This window comes from Betta splendens, chromosome 3 (genome assembly GCF_900634795.4).
Source record: "Betta splendens chromosome 3, fBetSpl5.4, whole genome shotgun sequence".
NCBI lineage: Eukaryota > Metazoa > Chordata > Actinopteri > Anabantiformes > Osphronemidae > Betta > Betta splendens.
Window position 1 is genome coordinate 6,077,427 of NC_040883.2, and position 27,939 is coordinate 6,105,365.

At 44.6% G+C, this 27,939-nt stretch overlaps 1 protein-coding gene across 2 annotated transcripts; it reads right to left on the bottom strand.

Annotated features, from left to right (window-relative positions):
• Window positions 1–1,141: 1,141 nt before the first annotated feature.
• Window positions 1,142–27,885, bottom strand: LOC114851838 (tyrosine-protein kinase CSK). Of its 2 annotated transcripts, XM_029143627.3 has the most exons (14): window positions 27,627–27,885; window positions 20,423–20,484; window positions 11,539–11,622; window positions 10,285–10,398; window positions 9,258–9,370; window positions 7,246–7,465; window positions 4,685–4,778; window positions 4,235–4,300; window positions 4,035–4,134; window positions 3,833–3,923; window positions 3,686–3,759; window positions 3,069–3,264; window positions 2,825–2,911; window positions 1,142–2,533 (listed from the first exon to the last, which is right to left on the bottom strand). In XM_029143627.3, the coding sequence occupies exons 3-14, from the start codon at window positions 11,551–11,553 to the stop codon at window positions 2,351–2,353; spliced, it is 1,353 nt and encodes a 450-aa protein (XP_028999460.1). In that variant the 5' UTR covers window positions 11,554–11,622; window positions 20,423–20,484; window positions 27,627–27,885; the 3' UTR covers window positions 1,142–2,350. The 2 variants fall into 2 exon arrangements, with proteins under 2 accessions (XP_028999460.1, XP_028999459.1); XM_029143626.3 differs by lacking the exon at window positions 20,423–20,484 and having other exon boundaries at window positions 27,627–27,884.
• Window positions 27,886–27,939: the final 54 nt, after the last annotated feature.

Below are 27,939 nucleotides of genomic sequence, written 5' to 3' on the forward strand. Positions count from 1 at the left end.
CTATGCTTCACTATTAATGCAGTAAAATGAAGCTGGCGTGTGGTGAAACGGTATTGAGGGCAATCTCGTGACGTACGTGTCCATCATGAACTGTCCTTGACCTTTGACCTGTGGCATCTGAGCGCACGGTGCAGCACTGTGACCCCCGAGGCCTTTAAACCGCCGGGCTGCGAGGGGCTTGTGCTCCCGCGGCTCCACCCGACTGCTGGACTCGCCTGCTGGCGCGTCTCCTGCCTTCATCCAAGGCCGAGCGCCGCTTTGCATCTTCTCAGGCCTCCTGGGAACCAAAAGTATGAGGCCACCTCCCAGTGGTGGCTGTTGGCAAGCGAAACCTAAAATCTTCCCCCAGTCGGCTAATGAGTTGTGCTTTTTGCCAGCGAGCGGCAGAGACAAACGAGAGAGGGGGGGGGGGGGTCTCGTGCGGCCACGGCTGCATGGTAAACTGGAGCTGGCCTGATAGGTCCTGACAGCAGCACAGTCTTGGCCACGAGCACAAACTGCACGGCTTACGTAACCGGGCCCATTGTTGATGCCCTGTCGCTGCCATTAAAATTCATAGGAATCACATGAAATTACTCTCCAAATGACGGTTGGCTGCGGCTGGACGGCGGCGGGGTGGGGGGGCAGTAGAATCTAAAGGACAGAAGGCGAATCATTTAAAACGGAGACACAGGACCTGAAGACGCCAGTGACACCAGTGGAGGGTCGCCGGTCTCGTCCCAGTCCGAACCAGCAGAGGCGGCGCCGCGCTCCACTTACACAACGCACACACTGCCTGCTTCACACCTGTGAGGCTACGCTAACGCTCCGCCACCTGTTCCCAGCGCTTCCGCTATCAAAAGATTTTCACAGGGGGATTATTTATAGTCGTACATCTGACGGGATCAGGCTTTGAGAGAGAGACAAGACTCGCTCCGTCAGATCGTCGGCTCAGTCGTCCGTCATGTGTCACGACGACTTGTGGCGCGTTTAATAGTAAATCAAAGAACTGTTTTCTCTTTTCGCTTTGCTGTTTGCATCGACTGGATGAGGAAAACACCAACGCTCGCTTATGTATTGGTGTCAAAGTTCAACCAACGTTCAGGACAGGATTCAGTCGCGTAGCAGTTATTGATGTAATGATGCTGTTGTCCCCACACCGTTCAGATGGAATGATTTATTCATAATCATGATAGCATAATAAAACAATGAACAATAAAGCACTGACAACTGAACCCAAGGCCTCTCACACACAGCATGCACCACCGCGACCCAGCGTTCACAGAGACACTAAACATTCCTAACGCCGGGACCCCCGGCTTCTCAGAGTCTGCCACAGTCAGTTTTATCCTTGTTGTTTTTTTATTCCTTTAAATATATTTTGATATAAAAAAAAAAAAACAAGCCCATGTATAATGACTCGACCATGTTTGTGAACTGCTTCTCCCCCTTCACCTCCTGTTACTGTCCTGCCCCCGACCACAACTGCTCCTCTGAGCCGTCTTGGTTGGGACAAAGACGTTGGCTCCCAAATTCTCTCTCTTCCTGTTCATGATCCATAAAAAAAAATCCAGTCTAATGAAGAGACGCTGGTGGTGAAGGAGACAGCGCTAAAAAAATGGTTTGATAAAGTCCCTGAAAAACAAAAAAAAAACAAAAAACAAAGCAATAAAAAAAAGAATCCTTAAAAAAGTAATTAAAAAAATCTAACCACAATAGTCCAATTGAAAACAAGTGCTGAAGGGAAGTCTGGAGCTCTGTAGACTGGAGGCACTTTGGCACAGAGCGAAGGCCCCACACCTGACACCATGCCGAAGGGAGAGAGATTAAAGAAATAAAGGATGGAATGACAGAGATCTGGGCTGAAAGGCATGCAGGGCAACATGGTGACACACAGGTCCAGGAATGATGGGGCTGGAGCACCTGACAAACATGGAGGAAAAGGCCAGCCTCCCCTCCAGTTAATGCCGTGTTCAGGAGAGGAGGAGGAAAATGGAAGAAACAAACAGGGATCCACAGGAAGAGGAGGGACGTGGACCGAGAAAGAGGGAGAGAGCGAATGAGAAGCAGCGGGTACAGAGGGAGGAAAGAGCAGTGGTCCATCGAGAGGGGAGTAAACTGGCAAAAGCTATACAACACAAACAGGAAACCGTCCTTATATGGAAGCAGAGGACGCCTGGCGGTGCATGGGGAGGTTCGGGGAGGGGGCCCGGTGCGACAGTCCCGCGGGTCAACAGGCTGGACAGACAGGAGGGAGGGGCTGTGGTCCCTGTCTTCTCCTTTCCTCCTCCTTCCACTTTGCAGCTTTACTGGGCTGCATCTCCCCCCTCCTCCTCCTTATACGCCCCCCCCAAACCCCTGCGCCTCCTCTTCACAGGTAGAGCTCCTTGGCTCTGATATGCTGCAGCTTCTCCCTCAACATGCGGAAGGAGGGCCGCACCACGGGGTCCAGGGTCCAGCATTGTTTCATTAGGTCGTACACCATCTGCGGGCACCCGTCGGGCGCGTCCATCTTGTACCCCTTCTCCACCCGGGGCACCACCTCCTTCAGCGGCTGAGGGACGGAGGCGGCGGCGTTAGCGTGACATTCAGGGACATATTCCGGCAAAGCGTAATAAATATGGTAATCTGACACGAATTCATAATTTACAGAACGCACAGGCATTTTCATCGCCTGCATCGGCAGTTAAATGCCAGAAATCTAATTATTTTCAGGTCAACGCTGAAAGAACAGGACATTTTAATAATCCTGTACAGGAAATAAATAAATATTATTATCCTGGTCCAAGCAATGAAGCCTGCCACCTGCTGGTACACAGCAGACCTCAGGGATTCACAGACTTACAATTCTAGGGTAAGGCACGCGCCCAAACGAGTAGATCTCCCACAGGAGGATTCCGTAACTCCACACGTCAGACTTGGTGGAAAACCTCTGTTGGATGAAGAGAAATAAAACAAGCCCACGTTTCAGACATTAAACAACCGGCAGGAAATGATGTGTTAATACTCTAACCTCCATCAGCATTACAACCAAATAAGTTGAGAACTCTGAGAAGCCACGCAGGTGAAGCTCGTCCCTCGTCTCTCACCTTCTCTCTCAGCGCCTCGGGGGAGGTCCATTTGACGGGAAGCTTGGCAGTGTCCTGTATGGAGGACGCCTCCTTGGTGAGGCCGAAGTCGCTGACCTTGGCGATGTTGTCGTCGGACACCAGCACGTTACGAGCTGCCAGATCTCTGTGGACGAAGTTGTTGGCCTCCAGGTACTCCATGGCTTCACACACATCCCTGCCAGAGCGGAGGCGAAACAACTACATGACTAAGATAATAGGACCGTAATCTAAAACAGCAAAACAAAAGCCAGTCAAAACTCACAGTATGTTAATAGTTAAATGCTTCCACGCATTCATGTCATCTGATCTAAGATGCTGGGCGACAGCATCAGCTACATTACATCATTTAAAATGAAAGGCTTTAACACACGCGACGTGCAGAGACACTTCTACCAAGGCTAAAAATGGTTTCTTGTGAAAACAATTGCTCTTTTATGTTGCAGTCAAGAGCGCGGCGCTGCTCTTTTGAAGTCCAATTGAAACCCTGACAGGTACAAAGCAGCGGTTCAGCGCTAGACGCACGCGGCGCCGCGCGGAACGACCCGCTGACGTCGGAGCAAATGGAACAGGTGCCGGTCGTGTTGAACGGGACTCACAGCGAGAACTTGAGTAAGCAATCGCCGCCGAGCACGGTCCGTCCACGTGAGCGCAGGTAGTCCACGAGGCTGCCCTGTGGAAGGGTGGGGATGGTTAGTGCTTCACACTGCAGCCGCGTCCAAAGGAAACAGACTTGTGCTACTGACCTTGGCCATGTACTCTGTAACGATGTAGAGACTGCCCCTCTCCTCCACGATCACCCCCAACAACTGCACCAGGTTGTTGTGCCTCAGTTGCCTGTACAGACAAAAGGCCAGAGACAGAGGGTTGGCATGTTATAAAAATATGAACACCGTTACTCAGCAAAATGCTCGAAGAAAAGGAGCAAAGAGGGTTCGAGGCTCCTACGTCATGACGGAGGCTTCGGCGACGAACGCCTGCGCTGTGGCATCGTTTTTGATGCACTTGACCGCCACTTTGGTCCCTCTGTAGTCTCCCACCATCACATCTGACAAGGACACAGAGTCAGAGTCATACGTCAGCCTCGGTGCCTGTTAATGGGGAAAAATTTAAATGAGGCAGATGTGCCAGGGAGTTCTGCCGTGCACCTCCAAATTCCCCTTTGCCAATTGTCTGGAGGAGCTTGAGTTCCTTGCGGTTCAGGGCCCAGCCGCCTGCCAAGAGAGGACACCGGTTGCAGAGTTCACTCAGAGAATTGATGTAGTTCAACATATATTCTTTCTCACGTTTAGGCTACAGGAAATAGATGGGTATATAAATGCACAAAAAGGAGACGTGGAGGAAGACTTGGCCTTGAGAGCTGTTGGAGCCCAGCGCACCCCACAAAGCTTAATTACCCTCTGTTAATTAATGCTATTAGGACCGAGATGATAGCAGAGCCTTGGAGGAGATCACAGGCTTTGCTCTGTGTGTTCATATCTACTTTATGTCTGCGAGGACAGTCAGTATACAGTATACAGTATACACACACAAGCTCAGAGTCCCTCTGTGCATTTGGTGCCAATGCCCCTAATGAGCTTAGAGCTTAGAGTCCTTACTCCTGGAGAACTCGTCTTGTGCTGCCACTGTTCCCTCCATCAACTTGGGTTTAATCAGCCTGGTACAAAGGCCGTCAGCATCTTTGGTGTAATGCTGTGGGCAGAGGAATGGACACTGTGTTACATTACATTACATTACATTACATGTAATTGTTTCAAGCTGAAAGAGATCGGACCAAAAACCCATTAAATGTAAGAAAATACAATTCAGAGAAACATGCACCGCCAACATCAAGACCTGACTTTCACTTAATCATCTTAGACCTGATCCTGATCAATAGCTCGCTGAAAGAATAGCACATGATCTTTAGAAATACAGCACATATTTTGCAAGCACCTGCACAGTAATCATACAGCAGCAGAGGTGAAGCATGAAATGATCAACCTCTAGTGGACACTGAGTGACACCGACCCAGAGTATTCTGCTTTAGTGGAGGGTGGAGAGTTTGGGAAGTATTTACTATGGGAACCCTCAGCAGGAGAGAAGCGTGTGGGTGTGTGAGTGGTCAATGTATTTCACATTTCGGATCCAGAAACAGCACAACAACTCAATATCGGATAACCTCCCTGAAACCAGATGAGACATACAGTACAGTGAGGATGCAAATGTCTTGTTTTGTTCATATTCTAATACAGTAACGAGCAGAAACTACCTGCTTCTAATGTAAATACAAATATGACTTATAAAATAATAGCACATATTTTATATATTTTGTTATATTTTTCAACGACGTTATACAATCATAGCGTAATATAACAAAGTACAATTCCCGCTCACGGCCACCAGGAGGCAGCATGGTGACAGAGAGGACAGCCCATTTTACATTTATCAGGGCTGAAGCTGAAAAGTGAAGTCACTAATGTACAGTAACAGTGAATACACAGATTTATCTACAGCCTGCTCCAGTGATTTGTCACTTGCTATTAAATCTGCACTATTTCTACCATATGCATTTGGCTCTTACTTAATTAGTAGCAGCATTTAACACATTACAATGACTTAAATGCAGTCCTCTGAAGTATGGGAGAATATTTATAGCAGACAATGGATAAAGCAAGATACCTTCAATGTATAATTAAAAGGGTGTTGGGTAAAATACATACAGGCCATTACAGCTGACAATGCACTTTAATGTTACACCCTTTAGAACCATATAAAGTCATCTTTTAATCCAATAGAATCACTAGACACATGACATCCAAAATATCATTGTGGGTGTAGTGGCTGACAAGGAGGAGGCCTGAGTCTGTCACTACACATTAATGCATATACAGAGTGTGTCTATATTTAGGTCTACAGTATGTGAAGTCTGCTGCAACAGGCCAATGAGAGCAGGGCAGGGAGAGAAGGGGAATAGTCAGCAAGCCGGAAAAACATGCAAGAATGTGAGGAATGCTCTCGTAGGGTTGTACAGAGAGAGACAGAGAGAGAGAGAGAGACAGAGAGAGAGAGAGAGAGAGAGAGACGACACTAGGGAATGCAGACACGACAGCGGCATAAAACACAGGAAGACTAAAAGGCATAAGCGCAAAGGCATGAGAATGACATGGGTGCCAACAGGAGCGCGAGATGCAATATGCCAGGTATCTACCAGGGAGCACAAGAGGAGATAGAAAGGGAAGATGGTAGGAAGTGGAGGCGGAACCGAGCCTGGAGGGTGTGAACGAGAGAGAGGGAGCGAGAGATTGTGGGTGGCTGATAACAAGAATGCACCAGGGATGTGGATGGTCTTCATGCCAGCTGGCACGTTCCTGTTGTCCACTTCCAGTGTCCCGCAAGGCAAAGAGATGACGCCCAATTAGGAGTGCGAGAGCCGCCAAGTCTCTTTTATCTTTGAGGATGAACCCCCCTCTCTCTTTTTCCCCTCTGCTATTATGTCTCCGGTCTTTCCCTCTTCTCCTGAACTTGCTTGCAGAAACCAGGCAGGGAATAAGAGCATGAGGCAGCATGTGAAGGTGGTCAGCGTGTTTGATTTTTAAAAGGAGTTCCCTGGAGACGCTGAATGAGTTTATGTAATCATGAATCACGGATGTCATCCCAAATTCAGTGCTAAGGACTAATTTAGTCCCCAACCATGGGATGAGATAAGAAACCGCTGGTCCTCTAAGAAAGTGAGGACCCATCTGCTGTGTACTGCCTGGTCCTCAGCAGGCTTTAGAAAACGATCATGTGTTACCTAATGAATGAACAAAATACCAATTTTGAGAGCTGCATCTTCTAACCAGGATCATCAATATGTGGATCAATATCATCAATATGCATGACACAAAGCACCTATTAGAACAGGAAAACCTTTACAGGCAATGTCAGTGGCCAAAACACATTTTCCTACAACAACCCTCTTTACGAGGTCTCTGTGGTGCAGCACGACACTTTACACCTGATGACAGCCAGAGCAGTAAGAAGCAGAGACACACCAACCAATCGGCACTGATAATGATGGGCAATTATTCTTTTCAACTGCTGCAGCGAAAGCAGGAGGTATTAGGAGTATTAAAGGTTATTACGTAAAGAAAAATAGGAGCTTGAAAGGGCAGCTATGTTCTGTACGGTGTCCCACCTCCACCAGCTGCATGAGGTTCTCGAAGTACTCCTCCTCGTCGATGGTGAGCTTGCCGTTGTGGTAGATGATGCGGTAGTGCTCCACCTTGCCGTCGCAGCTGACGCACAGGGTGTAATCGCCAGGGTAGTTGGTGCTCTCCCTGACGAGGAACAGACCCGTCTCTGGAGGGTAGAGCAGCCGCTCCGCCTGCTCCCGAGTTATCTTCCCATGAAACCAGCTGAGAGGAGGGAAGAGAAGCAGAAAATGAGGGTCGGGAAGGTCAAAGTGAAGTATGACACTGAAACGAGAAGTCAGTAAAACAACAAAGCGGCAGGGGAGCAGGGGAGAAAGTTATATTACACAAGACAATGATGCAGAGCGTATCATGACAATCATGACCAGTTTGATCAATGTAGCATCACTTATGTCACAAATCACAGTCTTCAGTGGAACTGCACTACACTCAACTGCACAGAGACCAACTTCCACATATTGCAACCGATTGCATTCGTCTGAAACAAGAAGTGAAATACAACAGAGGGGGGCAGCGGGAAGCCGGCACCAGCACTTCCAGTCCGTTCAGCCTGACTGGTCCCGTCTCCCTGAGTCACTGAGAAAGTACCTGAACCCAACAACAGGAAGCACGATTCTCACCGATGCACACGCACGCAGCCAAGAGGAAGAGGCAGAAAACGCCGCCGCTGCAATAACAGGAAAATGTAAGAACAGCTCTGGTGAAATGGACGTTTCCATCTCAACCAATTCTGAATCAGACAACGATTACCTCACAATTCAATTCAAAGTTTGGCTTAAGTATTTAATCTTAAACTTCAAATCCAAGTTTTCAGACAAGACATTATTCCTATTTCAGAGCTGTGGTCCTGATCTCTCAGATACTAAACCAAATGCCATTGATTTAATGTCAATGTTGTGTTAGAGGTCGTTTTAGGCCCAAACTCCTGCAGCCCAGAGTCTCTAGTCATCTTGGCTGGTGATTGGGTGGCAATCAACAGCTCTAATTGATTTAGCCCATTTTCTCGTGGCTGCCTCAGTCACTCCTTCCTCCCGTTCATGCTCGGCCTGCTCAGACAGCAGAGGCCCTTGTGGCAAAGCAGCTTAATACGGGTTGAGTTGATTAGATCAGCGCAGGCAGCTTCTCCGATGGACAGCAGCTCCTTAACCCCCACTAATCCAAGAGCAGGCGCCAGCCGTGGATCGCCCAGAGAGGCGCATAGTTCCTTGGTGGACACACTAGCTGTTCTGTCCACAACTTTAATTTCACTATAAATGACACCATAGTAAAATAAAGCAGAAATGTGATCAACAACAGGGTGAGAACAACAGGAAGGAGGAAGTGGGACAACAACATGGTTGTTGACTGCTGCCTTCTGTAAGATGGCACAGATAGATGTCTGCCACATGGGACAGAGGACCAGCAGGCCATTAGTTGACAGTGAGAGAGGAAAGGACCGGACCCCGCGGCCTAGTGCCATTCATGAGCGTGAGCATGGGGACAGGAGCCCACAGCTGAAGGCTGGTTCGCTAAAAACAGGTAAAAAAGGTTATAGCCAGAGAAAGAACTTCTGGGGGCTCAGACACACAAACACTGTCAAAGGCAGCAGGGTCGAGGGTACCACTCATTTCTTAATCTGAAATCAAGATGAGTTGAAACAACATTGGCTTGTTGGTGTAGTTATTTTTTGTTTGCAAAGCCTTTACAGCGCTAAACCCATGTTACCACCGAGTCTTTTCCGACCACACGTGGAAATGCAGGGCTTGATGACCCACTGACCACATTAAACATGTGTGGACAGGCAGTATGAGTGCTGATAAGTGGTGGGGTGGGGGTCAAAGCTTTCAGCAGAGGTTGATGCATGAGACAAATAGGTCAAACTGTCTGTTTATAGGCTTCCTGCTAACACAAGTTTTCACTGTCACAGTACCAACGATAAGATGATGAACTCCATCAGCAATATAAAATATGCCGTTTACTTGGGTTATTTATTCCTTCATACCCTTTCAATACTTACGGCATCAAACTGAGTTTTCCGCCTGACTTGACTCCTTCCCTTTTCTGGACATAGTTGGCTGGGATGGTGCCTTCTCTGCCCACTGAGTTCCTCGCTTTATACCAGTTGGGATCCTGAAACAGCCAAAAGGACGACTGGTGAGTAACAAGATCTCGTGTTGGATCTCTCCATATTAAAAAAGGCCTGTCTCACAAGGTGAGAAGCTGTCTGGCTTTATCAGTAAACAACAGGACCAGATGAGCAGCCTGTGAAATGGCTTGAACAGATAAGCGCTGCTACATTGTTTGGCACCATTTCGGTGTCAGGTGGAATCCGTGACAGACGAAACACGAACAATACGGGCACTGACAGAAAACGGCAGCCAACACAAACACTATGCAAAATATTACTGTAACTGAAGTGACCAGGGAGTCGAACAGCTTCTCTAAAGCTGCCTCAACACCATTACCATAAACGTCACATCAAATGTGACATTTATGCGAAACGCTTTGACCAAGCAAATGCAAAGTGTGCCTCACATAACTCCAGCACTGGTGACATGGTTAATGCCCCTAGGTCAGAACAGCTGCCTGACAGCATGGTCTAAACTGCTTAAATAACTTCAGTCCCTCATGAGACAAACCTAGTGTTTGCTCACATATTTAGACATTATTCCTATTCACACTCCCCATCACTGAAGATATTCTAGATATTAAAGCACTGTTTTGTCTCCAATCTTGTTTATTGTTAAATAAATTTTGTAGGTGATGCAACCAAACTTCATATATTAGCAGAGACACGTTGTTTACTATTAACTCATTACATTTATTAATACAAACATTATGACTGTTGCCAAAAACAGCAGCAACAGTTTTAGTTTTTTCCAGCTAATTTGCTAGTAGTTGTGAGAGTAAGTGACTGTCTGCCTATGTGTGGTCCCTATAACAGACTGGCAACATATCCTGCATTATATTATTGCATAGATATCGAAGACCGCTTAAAATGACTTATTTAGCCTGATGTGCATTAATTGCAGCGTAGTCCTCACCCTGGTCACTCCGATGATGGTAAGAACGTCTCCTTTACAGAAGGGCAGATCCTGTTCATTGGCAGTCTGGAAGTTGTACTTGGCTACACACTCTGTGCCAGTCGACCATGGTGCCTGCATCAAACAGGATGGAGGAGAGGCGACATTAATGATAGCAATATAGTGCAATTCAGAACTATGAAGGCAAAAGAGCCAAAGCACAGAGATTCACATTATTTGCTATTTTATTTATAGTTTTTCTAATTACTAGCGTTTATGAAAGCAATACTGAATCATCGTAAAAGATCTGACCTTTTACTTTGCCATCACAACATGATTATTGACCAAAAAATGCATGAGGACATTTACAAAGTTAATGAAAACAGGTTATGAGAAAAATAAACTCGGCCCTTTCATCACATCACACAGAGACTTTCAAGAAAATATTAGCATCTCTTATCTTCTTATGCAAAAGATTTAAAGTGGTTAGTTTGATCCCTGCTGTGGTCTCACTGCTCTCCTAAAAGGATAATGATTTTAAAGATCATGTGAATGTAGTGAGGCGCTGTGGTGTGACAGATGAAAACAACCTGGATCCATAAAGACATGTGAAGGCACAGGATGTAGGATGGAAAGTAATCCCACTCTGAGGCATTAGCTAAAGCACTGAGGCAAGCCAGGTAATGTGAAACCAGCGAAAGTGATCTGTGGAAGCTATGAAAACCAGGACTGTGTAACAGATACGGGCTTGTTTCTTCACCTTCGCCTGCTGCACATGCTCCTGTGTGTGTGTGAATATGAAAGTGAGTGTTAACCTTTATGCAGTCATGTAGTCTCACTGAGACTAACACACATAATAAGTAGGTTAATGAGGCTTGGTTTGAAAAGCACCAATATAATAAGATGGATTATTTTTCTCCATTTCCTCAGTCAGGATCTTCAGTTATGAGTGTTTCCCATTTAATGAAAGAAGTCACATACTGCTGAGTTAATGACTTCATTAATTATTTTATTTTCAGAAAATAAGAGATGATACATTATTAATGAAAATGGCCATTTCATATTCACAATTAGCTTTATATTTCATCCTTGGAATGAGCTGTGATGCACCATGGACAGAACGCCTGACATTGAATTGATGTGAGTTAATCTTGGTTCATTAATAAGAACACCACCATAGACATGGGACAGAACGATACTTGTCATCTAAGAGCATGCTTGTTCTCCTCAGCAGTTTGTGTGAAGTTGCATGAGTGAATTAATAACTTGACTTACATGGATCCCAGACATGATGAAGGGAATTTGGCAGCAGGTGTCCTCAGGCAAGTAGCGGTCACTGTTCAGCTTGTACCATCAGACCTGCAACGAAACAAAGCAGCGTTTTAAGAATGCATGATAAACACCTCACTCATATTACAAATAATTATTTATGTGTATTTTTCTGTAAAAGCAGCTGTTCCAAAAACCATAGAGCCCAGATGGATTCTTTATTTAAAAAGATTAACAAATGTACACACTGCTAATGTGGACAAGCACAGCTACAAAAACTACATCTTGCTTCCCAGAGAAAAAACAGAAACAAGTCAAATGTGTGGTTCTCATATTACCTTGCAGTGCGTCATTGTGTGTGGGTGTGGGGGTGGGGGGGGGGGTTGAATGTTATAAACAGAATTACTATGGACATGCAGCCTCCGCATTTTAGTTATTACTGTAGAAGCTTAAAGAGACAAGTAAGATAAGATAAGATGAGATCTGCAGCAGACGTGGTTCAAATCATCTGGGTTTTTACTAGTAACATAATAAATGCACAATGAGTTAATAGGCAGGAGGTCTCTGAAATTAGCCTGTAAGTCTGTTGAGCATCTTCTCTCTGCAGCCAATTACTATTAATCTTTTAAAGGTGACCTTGATAAAGGGAGAAAGCTTCGAAAACTGAGTTTTAAGAGCATGTACATCAACGTATGAAAGTACCAAGGAGTGTGTGTGTGTGTGTGTGTGTGTGTGTGTGTGTGTGTGTGTGTGTGTGCGCGCGCGCACAGCTAATCAGCAGCATAATAACTATTACAGCAGCTTGAAGGTGCAAAACTAAGTTAATACGGTTTCCCACAGCAGACTCCATTCAGAGCATCCCACTTCCGACCAGCCCAGAGAACAGGAAGTTAAAATGGGGAGGGAGGTGAGTGAGAAGGAGGAAGTGGATGACGCATATGTTCCAGCATGAAGCAGGGAGGGGCTGTGCTGGAGTCCAGTGCGATTATGGGTAGTCTGGTCAATGACTCCCTTCAGACTGACTAAAGACACTCTTCTTGGAGTCAGGTCAGAAGAGGTCACAGCATAAATAGTGCTACAGATACCTTGACTATAACAGTAGTAGTTATAGTTCCTATCAAAACAAATTAGTGCCTTATGTAATTCTAGATAGATGTGTAACATAAATCGCAGGCAACTGGCTGACGGTCTGTGACAGCATCGGCCAAGCTTCACAGCAGGGCCTGTGTTCAAACAGGAAACCAGCCTAATTGCAGACCGTTGCAGATCTGTATGCAAAGTGACAGAGTAAAATATATACAAGGTCAGGCACCCGAACGACAGCCGCCTCTTTCCCTCTGCCTCTCTTTACATCCACAGCAGACTGTTGCAAATGAGCAACCCACAGCCACGCTCACCGGCCAATGGAGGGGAGGCGAGTGAGAGCTATTCTTATCTCCCTTTTATCTGTCCAGGCTTGAGGAATGCCTGCGAGCTATTCACGAGCTTCAGCATCTCGCCGCTCACATCACTCGCCTTAAGTTAGTCAAGTGGTCCTCAGTATAGTCTGCCAGTGAAGAGGCCCTCGGTTCAGTCCTTTTACAGCAAGGTGTAGCGGAATGCCACCAGCTAAATGTGAGCATTTCAAAAGGCAGAACATGCCTCACATACTTCATTAAAATGAGGACATTGTGATACTATACAGAGAGAAAGACGCGTGACTAGTGCCATAACATGGTGTTACACCATGTTAGTTGTAAAGGTGCATGTTCAGGTCAGTACAGGTAAAACATTTTCCCCAATGGGATCGATTAAGTATGTATCTATTATCTAAACTCAGCCTAGACACCACCTGAGCACGTGATGGAGCTCTTTACATTTTAACTTTGCTATTGTTTTTCATCATACTGGTTCATCGTCTGAACCAATTGTACTTTTCTGAAGGGCATGTTTTTTTTTTCATTGTATTGTTTTACCCCCACATACTTGAATAATGAACTGTAAAAATTGACATGGCAGGATATTGTGCAATAGAGTTTTCCACTTAGCAGCGCTACAGAGCTTTGTTCAGTGTGTGGGGGACAGGGGAATATTCCAGCTGCACAACAACAGCGCACAGTGTTCTGTGGCACTGTAACACACAACAATTTATGTCAAACACTAATTTAAAATAATGTACCTAAACAGCTCATTTGCTAAGGGGGAAAACCAGGCTACGCTGGCGGAACAGAACCGATGAGGGATAAAGACAGAGACCAAAGAAGTGCTAAAAGTTAGACTCGAGAGACATGCTGTGTGTGCATTTAATTTACATTGAATAAAAAATGCCTTGGTTTAAAGGATAACCTATTGTGGAATCACATCAAGCTCCATTACCATTGGTGAACTTAAAATAGTTCTAAAAGTATGTCTTTCAACCAGCTCAGCAGGAGGTGACACTTCAAAGCATACAATTAGCTTTTTGGGTCATTCTAGCCGCCAGATGTGCTGAAAACAAGTGCAAATCTCTTCAATCTCTTGTCTCTATATGGAATAAGCAGCAGAACCTGCTGGTGATACGGTCACGGCCACACTGCCTTCAATGGAGTACAACCTGTGGCAGATGACAGAACTATTAGTACACTTTATGTCATTACTACAGCTTTTTGTTGTATTTTATTGTCGCTTGAGTTACGCCTTCAACTGTTTTCTACTTTCTGTTTGTGCTCCATTGTCAGTTGCTGCAGCTTGTTGCACTGCAGATGAAAAGTGACTCCAGATGTAAGCGATAAAGTGAAGACAGGGTCCTGTTGCTGGTTTACCATAAACGGCATGTCTGTATAATTTTACCACAATAACCGTTCGCCGCTCTGCGCTTGAGGGCGTGTGTTGAAGGCACGTGCCGATAGACATGGTTGATTGCTGCCTTTCTGAACGGTTGCATCCTTAGCTAAACGCTCATCAGCATGAGAGTGTTGGGACCAAGACGTCTGGCTTACACGCTGTTGTCGGCTTCTAAACTACTGTGACAAAGCCTTCGGTTATGTAAACAGAGGTCTCCGGGCCATCCAGAGATTACAGTGTCACTAGCAGTGTCTAAGCCTGTATACGAGTCTACTTCTACATGTAGTTCAGCTTAGTTATACCTCTATTTAAATCAGGATGTCAGTCCCGTCGCAAAACCTTAGTAAATATATCACACACCCGACAAAATGCCAGCATTGTATGCACATTAACTAGTCAACGCCACACCCATAAAAAAAGTCTGTGGTCAAACAATGCCATAAACCATGTGTTGCAAAGGCAGTTTTAAATGTTTTACACTGCAGGTATGTTTGAGAACTCCTTTTCATTCACTGCTAAAAACAGGGACAGGCGTAAAGACCTCTAGAAAAGCAGATGCTTTCACAGGTTGCTGGTCTGAGCATGTAGGTGCGTCAGCGTGAAGGGGATTGCAAATCTATTTCAGAACAATGTAAATTCTACAGTTTAGTCAGAATTTGTGTCATAAATGTGTCATGTTTGGAAGACACCAAACCCAGAATTTCAGCAGAAACACAACACTGAATGCTATAGACTACAATCTACTACAATCAAAAGAAACGGGGGTGGTGTATGGAAATGTGTCCTAGTGGGAATGCAAATATACGGGGAAGATGTACATGTACAAGGGGAAAAAAACTCAGGGCCAGGGGCCTTGCAGTGTGAGCTTCAAGCCATCTCTGCAACTAACTAGCAGCTGTGTCGTTTTCCTATGTGTAAAGTATTTAACAGTACGTCTATCAACAGCTACATGCAACCACACTAGTATTGAGCAGCCTGTGGCACCTGTTGAACCAAAGGCTCTGAAATATGCAGAGATGCAAGTTCAGTCACATTGCTTGATGTTCAGCACAAATTGATTGATTTTACATAGTTAAAGATTTGGCAAGAAAAATGTGTAGTGTTAGAATATTATCATGGTTAATATCGTTAGGACCTTCAAATTAATTAAAAAGAAACTGATTAACAAACGCAAATCTGGTTCAGAAACCAGAGTGAGGGAAATTACCTTAATAGAATTTTCTACGTTGACATTAAATATTACATTTACTTTGGATAAAGATGTTTATTGTTTTTTTTTTTCAAAGTTCTCTCACCTCCTGACGATTATTTCTATTTTGAACACTGTAGATTGGTGATATAGGCCTCGCTTCACCACCACCTAATGCAGCACATGTTCACTCACACACACACGCACTACACACAGTCATGTGCAGATGAGATTCTCTGTTCAGTTGCATTTTTCTGAGCATGGAGCGTTAATCAGCTGTCACACCATGGAAAACATGGGGACCTGGCATACCGATGCAGTGTTACTTGTAAGCATTACTTAAATTACAGTCCAAAAACATGTAATTTGGACTGTCATTACACCTTAAATCATGGGCAGAGTTGATCAGCAATCAGCACAAGCGTTTCTACCCATTTGTAATCCCCTTATATGAAAATCCTGACAATCACAATCTGAAAAACATCCCAATTCTGTTTTTCATTTCACGCTTTGCTCAGTGACCTTATGGTCATATTGTCTGCATTGTGATCATCTGCGGCACTTCTAGCTGCACAACTCCTACCTCAAAATAATTCTACGAAATCTATGAAACAGCAAAGATGCCACATTTTTGTTGTTTTGTACGTCCGCTAGCACATCCTAGTGTCAATAGGCATTGACTCACAAATATTTCCACAACCAAATCTTTCAAACCCACAAGGATTTGAAATGCATTAATGAATAAACAGCTTCAGATCTTTAAATATAAAGCAACTGCTGCTGCTGAAAGTATTATACAAGAGAGCCCTCAGAGGATGAATCCAAAGTGGAAGAAGAAGAAGCATGATAAAAACTAGGGAGAGTAGATATTACAGGAGAAGATCATGGGGCAAAGGAAGTTAATAAAGACTGGATTTACCCGGTGTGTAAACTGTGTGCCTGTCTCTGCCATCTGCAACAAACTATTTCCAGCCATTTTCTGGCTGTAATGCTTTTCACTGTCCTACTGACGTCACAAATGACAAAATTTTACAAAGCTCTCAAACGCAACCACTAACTTTCACCTAGAGACAGCTAAGTGGTGACTGTTAAGGGTTAATGCCACCTTGGGCATAGATTTGATTCAGACAAAACTCACAGAGACAACCAAATAAAAAATTCAATAAACACCATTCACGGAGAAAACCGATAAAATCAAATAAGGAAAGAAGTCTTTACCAATTGAATGAAAAATAGCATTGTGAAAAAGGAAACCTCCCCACTGTCAGTCAGTGAATCAGTAAAACAGACAGACAGACAGACAGACGGCCGGCCTCCTGCCTCTCTGACGTAAGACGTGACAGGCTCTAGCTCGCCGCTGATGACGGATTACAAAAGCAGGGAGACAGGAAGTGGAAGGAAGAAAAGGAAGAAGGGGAGAGGGAGAGAGCAGCAAGAGACAGAGACAAAGAGAGAGAGAATCCCCTTCCTGAGCTCCGGGAGGCTGCTGGAGGGAGGAAGGGCAGTGGTGACGGCTTATTGTTCGAGCCCTGTGTGCTGTGGTTCCAGTCTCAGCGAACACTCATCCAGCCCAGGCTATTTATATCCTCTCAATATCCATGCAGGCGGAGGCAGGCTGCAGTCTTTTTTATGACTGCATACATTATGGAAACAAGGGGGGCTGTTTGGGGGGGGGGGGGGGGGGGGGGGGGGGGGTTCTAGCTTGTACTGCTTTTCTTACAGGATTTTCACATTTACTTTATATTTGGACCACGTCCAAAACTTTATTCTGTGGTTTTGCTTGTAAATTAAAAATGCCAGAAAAGTAATAAATTGTTCTGGGAAAATGTTCGAGTTCGTTAAACTAAATATAGTCAGAAAATGTGGATTTCACAGATACTTAACAATTTTTTTTGCAACGTTTCAACAAACTAGAGTCACTTAATACTATTCTCCAAGTTCTAAGCAACATTTGATTTATACAATTCTAATAAGCAATTATGTTACTTAATGTGACTATGGTAGGATGCCAACGTCATATGTTCATGTTAAGCATGCACTGTTAGAAGGATTAAGCTTTTTAATTAGACACCGACTGCATCATAAATGAAGTAACAGAGTGTTCAGTTGAACAGACTTGACTTGAAGGATAGGAAGCTCCTGCATTGGCCGTGTGTGTGTGTGTGTGTGTGTGTGTGTGTTCTATTGAGCCAGATGTCCTGTCAGAAGAACACAGAGCCTCGCAGAACGAACACACACACACAGCAAACCGCGCTTATCCTGTCAGTGATGCTGAACCTTTGCTGATAATACACAACCCCAAAAGTACACACAATGCCCTATTCTTCCAGATATATTCTTCCACTTGCATAAATATGCAAATATGCATACTATTCTTCAGCTCTGGACTAATGCGCGCGCGCGCACACGCGCGCACACACACACACACACACACACACACACACACACACACACACACACACACACACACACACACACACACACACACACACACACACACACACACACACACACACACACACACACACACACACCAAGTGTGGTTTTAAGCATCCCATGAGGTGAAAGGAGAACGGGTGAGGACGGGGGCAAGCTGCCTGCTGTTGCTGCTGCTTTCAGGGTCTCTCCTCATACTTTGATGGTAGCACATAACAACTCCTCCATTCAGAGCAGATGAGGAGGAGGAGGAGACGAGGAGGCGAAGCACGGGGACGGAGACACAAAGAATGTCATTAGCAGCAGCCACAGTAGGGTGCTGGTACAATATGGCAGCGGCATTAGTGGTGACTGCAGATCCAAATCTCTGTAATAAAAGAAGCATTCAGCGGCAGCAGCACTGACACCATGGAAAGAACTCTGTGGACTAAAAAGAAGCGAAACGCATATAGGGAGATTGGGAGCCAGCGAGGGAAAGGCTAAAGGCAAAATCCAAACAGATAATAGAAGCTTAATACTATTTTGCCTCAAAATAGTGCCTACAAACATAGCTTGATTATGAAGTCATGCCGAATTGAGAAATAAGAAAAAAACGTGCAGACTTTAATAAGTACAGACTCTTGAAAAACAGGGGACACGCATAAGGCTGATTTATCAAAGGAGACAGAATAGAGGAGAGAAATAAGCAGCACTTTCTTCTGAAAACTTAAAGAGAAGGCCCATCTGAGAAACAGGTGGAAGGGTTACAGCTGACAAAATCAAGGTTAAAGAAAGTAAATCACGGCCAAATCACATGGGCACACAAACAACTAACAACATCACAAACCCACAAAAGCGGGGACGCACAACTAAGCGTCAACAAGAAAAATGGACGTCTCCCATCTTCGTTTATATACTTGATAAAAGGGGTTGCACCAAGTATTTTTTTTAATTGTTGCTGTTTCGTTGGAGAACGTAGCGAGAGTATCCATGTCTAAAGGAGCCTCTAACAGCACAGAGTAGTGATGGGTACAGATGGAGGAAGGAGACAGATACGAAAGTGATGAAAGCTCCACGGTTTCGTGTGGAGGACTTGTCTCTGCTGGTCCTTAATATTAACAACAGTCATCTGTCGGTTCCACTGCCAACCATGAATAATAGAGGCTCTGCCCAACTCTGCCAGCTCCCTGAATTATTTATTCACAACCACAGACTTGCATTAGTGAACAGTGTGAGGCCTTCTCCACTGTGGCATGGAGGCAGATAGGCAGCAAACACTTAAATGGAAATGTGTGCGCGCGTGCACGGTATTTGTGCACCGGGATTTAACACACGCACAGTCTTGCACCATCACACACTTGATACTGTCAGGAACGGTGTCAACCACTACTAGCAGGGACGATCAAGCTGCTAAAGCCTCTTACCCACATGCACCGACTTCCTGAACATGTCAGGACTTTAAACAGGTGAGCTGCATGCGTGCTCGCAATTAACAAAAGACCTGCTTTGCAAACTGTATGCGGAATGTGTAACTGAGAATCACTTGTTAATCTTGTTTTAGGGGTTTGAAGTAAAACATCCAAATGACACTTAAATCCATATTCAGTCACAATAGCATAACCTTAAACACAAATGTTAACTAGGTCATTCATTAAACACGTGTGTGTTTTATGGGACAATACACTGAGGCACATTTTGTCACTTTGTGGTTTATAGAAAAATGACCTAGTTTCAAACACTATCAAAAGAGCACTTCACAAACACGTGCAACAACGCGCTCACGGAGAAATCTGACTTCGAGCATCAGCTTTGCTTCCGCCGCATGAAGCGCCCCTCGCCCGGGAAACCGATTCTCCTGCATTACAGCTCGCTCGATCAAAGGCAGAAAACAACTCTGCCGCGCCGCACACAAAGTCAACCAACACAACCTGGCAACCGGTCTGCGGCGCAGGCAGGCAAACATCAGCCGAAGCCCCAAACCGCCTACAGTGACAAATGTATTTTATTGCGTTCCAGAGACGGTGGAGTAGGCTGGAAATTTGCATTTGTGAAGCACATGCAACGTCTGGTTTCATCCGTATGCGAGGATGGAGGGTGATAACGTGATAGTACAGATAAAACCCCAGGTAGACATTGAGGCAAACAAGAGGCACCACAGAGGAGAATTTCGATTGATGCAGAGGCAGTGTTTGCTGTGGCAGCAATAGCGAAGCTTGCCTGTGGAGAGCAGGACTCTGGGATTTCTTTGGTAAATTCACTAAAGCCTCACACACTCTGCACAGCGATAACCCCGTTCACCCTCGCACCTAGGGATATGCATAATGCCTCAAAGTGAGGTCTGTGTAAACATGGCTGAGCAGCCTGAGCTGGAATTTATGTCACTTTCAGTCTGGGCCAGCAAAAGCATAGCAAGGAGTATTTAATGATATTTGACTGTACGGTTTCCACAAAATGCGTGGAATCGCATGCGTGAATGTGACCTACTGTGGGAACTTGGCTGGTTCTACCCAATGACAAATTCAATCTGCTGGACATCAGGGTTTGCGCTGAAATATAACAAAAACAGCAGCAGTTGAGAAATATACATTAATAGCATTTAATACATGCAGCAAAAAGGATTTCAGCCAAATATGCTGCATCTACACCGAATAAACACCAGGGTAATAGGCTTTTCTATGAACACAGTATAAAGAGACTTCTTTTCCAGTAATAACACACAGTTCACTGGTTGCCTGACTGGACTATGTGTAGAGAGCAGATTTTGGCAGCAACTATGAAAATAATCTATAATATAACGTTTACCCAAATCCCGCCCCTTCACTGACACAATGAGGTTAATGCTAAAACAAGTTAAAGAGTACGCAGGGAGGGGTCAGCGTATCCTAAATGGTTCGTACATTCCTTCGGACCCAGGAGACTCAATATGGAGCTGTGCGGAAACTGGAGATGTGTGGCTTCATTTTCCTCAGATGCAGACCACATCACGGTTTACCCAGAGGCCGGCGCATCAGAGCAGCGTGCGCCGGCGTGCACGAGAGAATAGCAACGTAGCAAAGTATAGATGAGCGTATGTAAACAAAGGTTGGTCTGGGGTAAGAATTGTGAGGCGAGTGAGGGAGAACAAGCACCAACGGTGCAGTATCACGACAAACTCAATCTTTATGATACGGTCTGCTCAGGATGGGTCTGGACTTTTGGATCTGTGGAGCACACAGTCCTGAGAGATTATAACATTTTTGTAACATGCTGTAACATGCACTTTACAAAGATTTATATTATAGGGTGTCTATATTGAAAAAAAAACACTGTATTCAGAAAATGTTGATTATGCTGAGTTGCTAGAAACAGCCACCTATAGAAGCCCTGACCAGTACAGTACAAGCTGCTAAAGCAGCAACAAACAGAATCTAATGGGGGCGATCCACACAAACAGTGCTGAGCGTTTGTTAAAACATATGAGACTTAGCCAGGTGTGGATAAAGGCTTCCTTCAGTTACATAATATATTTTTTATATTTTAGCTGGTGATTGAATGGGTTTAAGCAACAGAGAAACCCATCTGTCTGCTCCTAAGTCCATCATTCAATAGCTATGCATTAATCTCTTAAGCTCTATACCTGTCAGTAAACTGTGGGACTCATTAATTGGTGCAGTGGACATATACCCAGATGTAGGTCACAGCCAACAATAAATAAATACACAGCCCTGATCTCTTGACTTAAACTCTCATTTAAAAAACACCCAGAAAAATATGTCACTTATTAAAACGATAGCCTAGGGGAGTTACAAGGAAACCCTGTATTGAAGTAGACCTAATTCAGGTCACATCTCCACACTTTGTGTAGCTTCATTAAAGCATAAATGGTTACTGTATGTTTGAAGAGCAGCAGGTGACACAACTGCACAAAAACTAGCCTGAGCATCAAAAGGCAAATAAAAGATGAAACACTGAAGCCTCACTGCGGAGGACTCACGGTCATTATCATGATCACAGATGCATCTTTTGCTGGGTTTAGGGGCAGCTATGATAATGGTAGCAGATTTTAACACCTCGATAACTGGAGAAAAACACCATCTAGTCACACAGTCTGCACCACTTCCTCTTTCATCTGTGTTTTGGCCTAAATATGGCGAAGGGCACAGGTGTGGCGCGTGTGGAGAGGCGGCAAAGTGATCCGGCAGTGAAAAATCGAGGGAAAGCTCCAGATGAAAATGGCCTGCTGTCATGGATCTTCGGATCCACTTGGCTGATCAGAGATAAGCTGAACTATTCATCTGTGTGTAGGTAACGCCGCGTTCATTGCTCTCAAACAACAGTGCACTTTGGCATCGAACCATGAATTTATTCACATTACAAGCGCTCTCTGTGCTTTATCTGTTCAAGACCCAACCCTTCTAAACGACCCTGTGGGAAAGTATGATCGCAGTAATGTTTAGCCATCCTTTCTGCCCTGAAAGTTTTACAATTAAGTTACAGCACAATATTATATTGACCTGAAATTGTCAGAACGTCAGAATTGTGTCCTGCACTGCAAATATTCTGTTTGTATTGCCTATAAAAAGGTGTCTGCTGGTATTACTCTTTATTAAACAAAATCAACATTAAAAAAAGATCCCTTTCAACTGCTACAGCGACAAAAAGGACAACCTGCATTAGTGATTATTGTTAATGCCTCCAGATCAGGACTGCAATATGATTTCATAGTCCAACACAGGTAATTTCATATGCAGAGAAGGTAACCATTATTAAGACTTAATGTCACTAAGCTTGATTTCTAAAAATATTAGTACATTGGTCTGCTCTTTGGCTTCCATCTGCACCTGGGCTGCCTTCAGCACACTGGCACATTATGTGACCATGCACGACACACACTCCACTGCCTAAACCAAGACTGTCTGATTATTCATGCATCGCTACTTTTGGTTGCTCCACTCCATACGCTTGTGCAGCTCACCTCTAGATTTTTGCTGTACTGTTCATCATCATGGTATCATTCTTGCAAAGGCTGTGGGTCCCAGTGTGCAGTCTAATTTGCATGGTTTTGTACCATGTCATACTTTCATGCATTAACTATATCTACCAGTATTTGACTCTCGTTAATGTTCGCTTGGATCCATGTGTGCTTGCGTGATTGTTTGTGTTTAATTTGATGCATCACACCCACGTAACTACTGGATTTTGTGGGAAAATGTTAAGGGAGACGAGTATCTTTTAACTGAAAGGATACAACAGCAGCAGTGAGACGGATACCGCTTCGCTCATCATGCATCGCTTGGCTTAAAGAGGAAGTGGCAGACTGGTTCTCTCAGCTGAAAATTTTATTTGACTGTATTATTTCAAACCAACTACTGCATATCCGCAATACACAAAAATAATATTATTCAGTAGCAAACCATTTTGTCATGACTGCTCAGCTCTGGCTTCAGAATCAGGGTAATTAATAAAGAACGGAAGGAAAGAAGGAAGGGAATCTAAGGCAATCAAAACCTGGTATCAGTTTTTAGGTGCTTTATGTTGCAGATCCATGGAGTTTTTTTTCACAATGGCAATTCTATTCTCAGGCTCCTTTTTATAATGAAATCGCACACAAGCAAAAATAATTTCAAGCAAAACGTTTCAGGTTTAAGCCCTTCTGTTTGCTGACAGTTGTGTAGTACATACAGAGTATGTGTGTTTAAAATGAAATCACTCAGATGTAGTTACTAAACTATGAGTAACACTGGGTCTAATAGCAATAAATGAAAAGTGCAAATGGGAAAATATATACGAAAAATCACCAACAGAATAAAAAACATGTTTTGCAAATGCTTAAAACTTGAATGATCACTGTCCTTGTGTGAAACAATCCCCAGAGGGGAATTTGCCTTACGCTGTAGGCATAGTGAAAGACTAGGCATGTGTCAGGCCTGCAGCTCTGCTCATGCTTACACTGCACAGCTAGCCAGCAGGCGTGGTGACGGAAGCCTCTTTGCCTTCAAGGAGCTGCCCGACTGACCAGCCACTGCCCAGATGGAGAGGCCCTGCAGAGTTTGCACACAAGATGGCAGCCATGACAATGGCACTATTCTACTGGGCAGCATGATCTCTCCGGGGCACGGTATACGGGGGTTGCCTCCATCGCAGCTCAGCAAGTGCTGAACAGAAAACAAGATATAGGAGAAACACTGTAGCGTTATCAGTAATTACGAAAAGGCTAAAGACCTTCAGTCGACTTTCTACTAACAATAAATGTGCTAGGTGGCGTTAAAAGCTGATGATCGCTGTAATTATGTTTGGGAGACATCACGATCGATGTTCACTTTTTAGGTGAATCATAGTCAACACAAGTGATGTTCAGGAAGTCAGAGATGCAGTAACTGATAAATTAATTAATCAACTCAATTTATCTTTAACAAATGAGAACTGATAATAAACTGTACACTTGCTTCACAATACCAGATACGGTGTAAGTCACAACAGCAGCTATTCATGTCTTTTAGTACTTTCTCTGAGTTTTCTGACCACTTGAAAGACAGGTACAAAGTACAGGTTACAAACAATACTGCACTGTTATATTGTTGTGTATTGTATGATGTACTGTGGTTTAACAAATTTCAAAAGAGGAAGCAGTATAGGTGCTCTTCCTAAATAAGTCGACAATAGCCACTTTGTATGGTCTAAAACAAAGCTGTATAACTTCGTATGTATGTGCACATATATGCACAGACACATTAACATATAGCATGATGTATGCACTGGTAAGTTCTGTATACTGACAGCAGCAATTCACTGCGCTTCCCTTAATCAGTAATAATAAACATTACATACTCTACCAGAAGGCTCAAATGCAAACAGCCGTGAAGTAAATGGTGTTGAATGCATCTATGCAGACTGATAGCGCCTACTGTGCCGAGCATGTCTTACACCATCTGTTAGGTCCTGTTGCTGAGCGGCAGTGCAGTTAAAAAGATGGATCAAAGTCACCATGATAAACCTGGTCCCTGTTAAAGGACAGTTCAAAGGACTTTAAAAGGGAAAAACCACCTAAATGCAGTGATTGGGGTTTGGAGGGCCTTGGACAGGCTTCAAATGTGTGATGAGATGGTCAGTATCCAGACAGAGGAGCCATTACTTCCCTGCTGAGCACATAAGCCAGGCTTGGGGCTTAAAATAAGACAGAAACACAGCTGAGCTCCAAGCAGCATTAGAGACAGCGTGGACAGCAGGGGTTTTAGTTTTTCTTCTTTTAACTCACTGGTATTAAAACAGCCAATATATAACTGGGATTCCAGACTTGTCCTGTCACCTCTAGTCCAGGCCCGGCTGCACTTCAATTAGAGAGGTTTGTCAGTGAGGGATATTGACATAGGGAGGATAAGGAAGAGACAGAAAGCGTGGTCGAAGATTCAATCTGCAAGTCTCCCACCGCCCTACTAACTGATTCTGACTTCAATGATGGACAGCTGAATTGTCTGACTCAGACCAGGGCTGAGTAACTTGTCATTTAGGGGCTTTAACTTTTAACAGATGTGACTTGAATTCTTACACTAAGCAAAAAAATGCATTAAAAAGCGACCAATCAGCACAAACCCTTGAGGCACAGTGCTGGACATGCTAGCACACAGGCAGCAGGTTAGCCCGGACAGACGCAGCATATGGATTCCTAACATGTTGCAGTCTGGTTCACCAGATTCCTCTGGGGATAATGAATGCCAAGCCCACACCGGCCCCCTCCGTACCTCACCTGTGAGTGCTTTATCAGCACTCTGTACTCGGCTTGGCAGTCAAGACAGGTGGGCATCAAAATGAAATGAAGGCTGTTTGACTGAGAAGACATAAACAATACTTCTTATCCCACCATAAAAGATAACCTTGCTTTCAAGCTAATTCTGAAGACAAATTGTGACTTCACACTGATCTGCAAACAAGCACATATGGGTTTAGGGTTAGGGTATACAATATATAATCTGGACTACATCCTTCTGGTACAGTTGCCATGTCTCAGTTTTCAGGTAACGTCACCTGAATGACTGAGAGTCTTCACAGAATAGAATATATACATCATCTATTTCAATATTTTCACTAAAAATAAAATGCAAATATCAGGTGATGCTGGTCAACCACAAATATTCTAGCAGTGGCTTACTGCAACAAAAAACAACATGGGTAGCTGATATTTTAGGTTTTGAGCAGCAACATGACTGATAAAAAAACAATAAAAAGAAATAATAATAATAATAATATTATGAAAACAGATTCTCTAATCAGATTTGTTTCATGAAACAAGACAGGGGTCAGAACTATAAGCGAGTAAACAACATGGGAAAATTATTTAATGTAACAACACACTACAGACAATTCATCACTTTTGTCATTCATGCCACAACACATAGAGGTATGTCAATGTTCAAATTTTAATAAGACCAGTTAAGTTTAGGTACGCGGTGAGAAGCTAACAGAACATTGTCAAAAATGCAGTGATCAGACCTGATCCAGCTGATCTCATTTCTTAGAACTCATAGATTTGAATCCTAAATGTTTGTGAACAAGACATGAGAGCTCTAAAAGACCCAGGACAGTGTTTTGTAGCTTCACCTGACCTCTGACCTCATGTAGGAGTAAAAGAGAAAGATATTCTCTTGTGGGACACAGACCAGCACCACAATGTCTTTTCCTGCACCGATCTCCTGTTATTCTCAAGACAACTGTTTGTGTACCACTCCACATAATGCCAAACAAATGTTAATGAAGGTGAAACTCTGGACACAATGAAACAATAGCAATGGACAGTTACGGATCAGTGTTTCCTGAAGGCAAGGGGCTGAACCCCAGCTCCAGCCCTGTTTCTAGTGCAGCGCGGAGGTGGCGAGAACACCCGAGTCCATTATCGGACAGAAACAGCCTTTCCTGCCGTTCACTCGCATCTTGAAGCAGAAATAAAACAATGCCACAAACAAGTACACTGTCGTATTATTAGGAATATGATCGTAATAGGAGCTTTAAACAAACTGTCAATGTTCAGTGTCTGAGCCAGAACATCGGGCAAATCAGAAAAGGAGCATCCGTCTCTAAGACATTTATACAAGCATCTGTTCTCAACGTTAGCTCCAGGGATTCCGACAGAACTATAAGTGATTTAGGAAGAGGCAAAAGAATATTAGGAGGTCGGGATGGCAGGCAAGGTGTCCGACTATGGAACCAGAGTGTTGGGGCGATGGGGAGGGGTGACTGAGGTTTTTGGCACAACGGCAAAAATCGCCAATAACAATAAAACAAATGTAGGCAAGACAAGCGAACGAGAAGCTGGGTTTGACGTCAGCTTCCTTTGGTTCGGTTCTGGTACCAAACACTGTGAACGTCCAGTGGGGCTCACTGGGAAGGCACCCAAAATATGTTGAGACCTAGCATAAATCGTGTCCGATAATGGACCCGGTGACGTCACGCTGTATAAGTGGCAGCGACTAACAGGTTTTCACGTTAGCTGTGCACAGTGAAAGCCACAACAGAGCGCTGCGAAACGGTGAAGCGAAGCGGAGACAAAAGCAGAATACGCAGCCTAACAATGACACCCCCCCCCCCCGAGTGTGCGCGCGCGCGTCTGCGTGTGTGAGTGTGTGTGTGCGCGCGCGCTATCCTGGAGCTCGCTGAGCTAAAACGTTACAGCGGCAGCGGCAGAGACACAACACAACGGTGTCGGCGGGCAACTCACCCCAAAGATAGCGCTGCGGCGTCGAGCAGATGTTGCTGCAAATTAGCGGTGAAGGCCCATTAGGATGCGTCCTGCGAGTGGGGGGCATCCAGCTTTCGCGGCGTAGAGCTCAGACAATCCCAAACGTGGCTTTGCCCCGACGGCCGTCCGTACTCCGCGTATGTGCGTGTTCGCTGGCGTGTGTGTGTGCGGCGGAGCTGCGCGAGGCCTACTGCTGGAGGAAATGGTCTCCGCTCCCGTTAGAGGGAGCGCGCATGCGCAGAGTCGCGCCGCCGCAGCGGGAGCGGCGCGTGAGCACAGCCGTGTGGCCAAC

What these genes read in the sequence shown, in the direction of transcription:
- LOC114851838 (XM_029143627.3), bottom strand. An exon ending in GGAAAACTCAGTTTGATGCC is followed by an intron (nt 7,466 to 9,257) that starts GTAAGTATTGAA and finishes CCCTCCTCTCAG; the next exon opens with CTGGTTTCATGGGAAGATAA. An exon ending in ACAAGACGAGTTCTCCAGGA is followed by an intron (nt 4,301 to 4,684) that starts GTAAGGACTCTA and finishes CTCTCTTGGCAG; the next exon opens with GCGGCTGGGCCCTGAACCGC.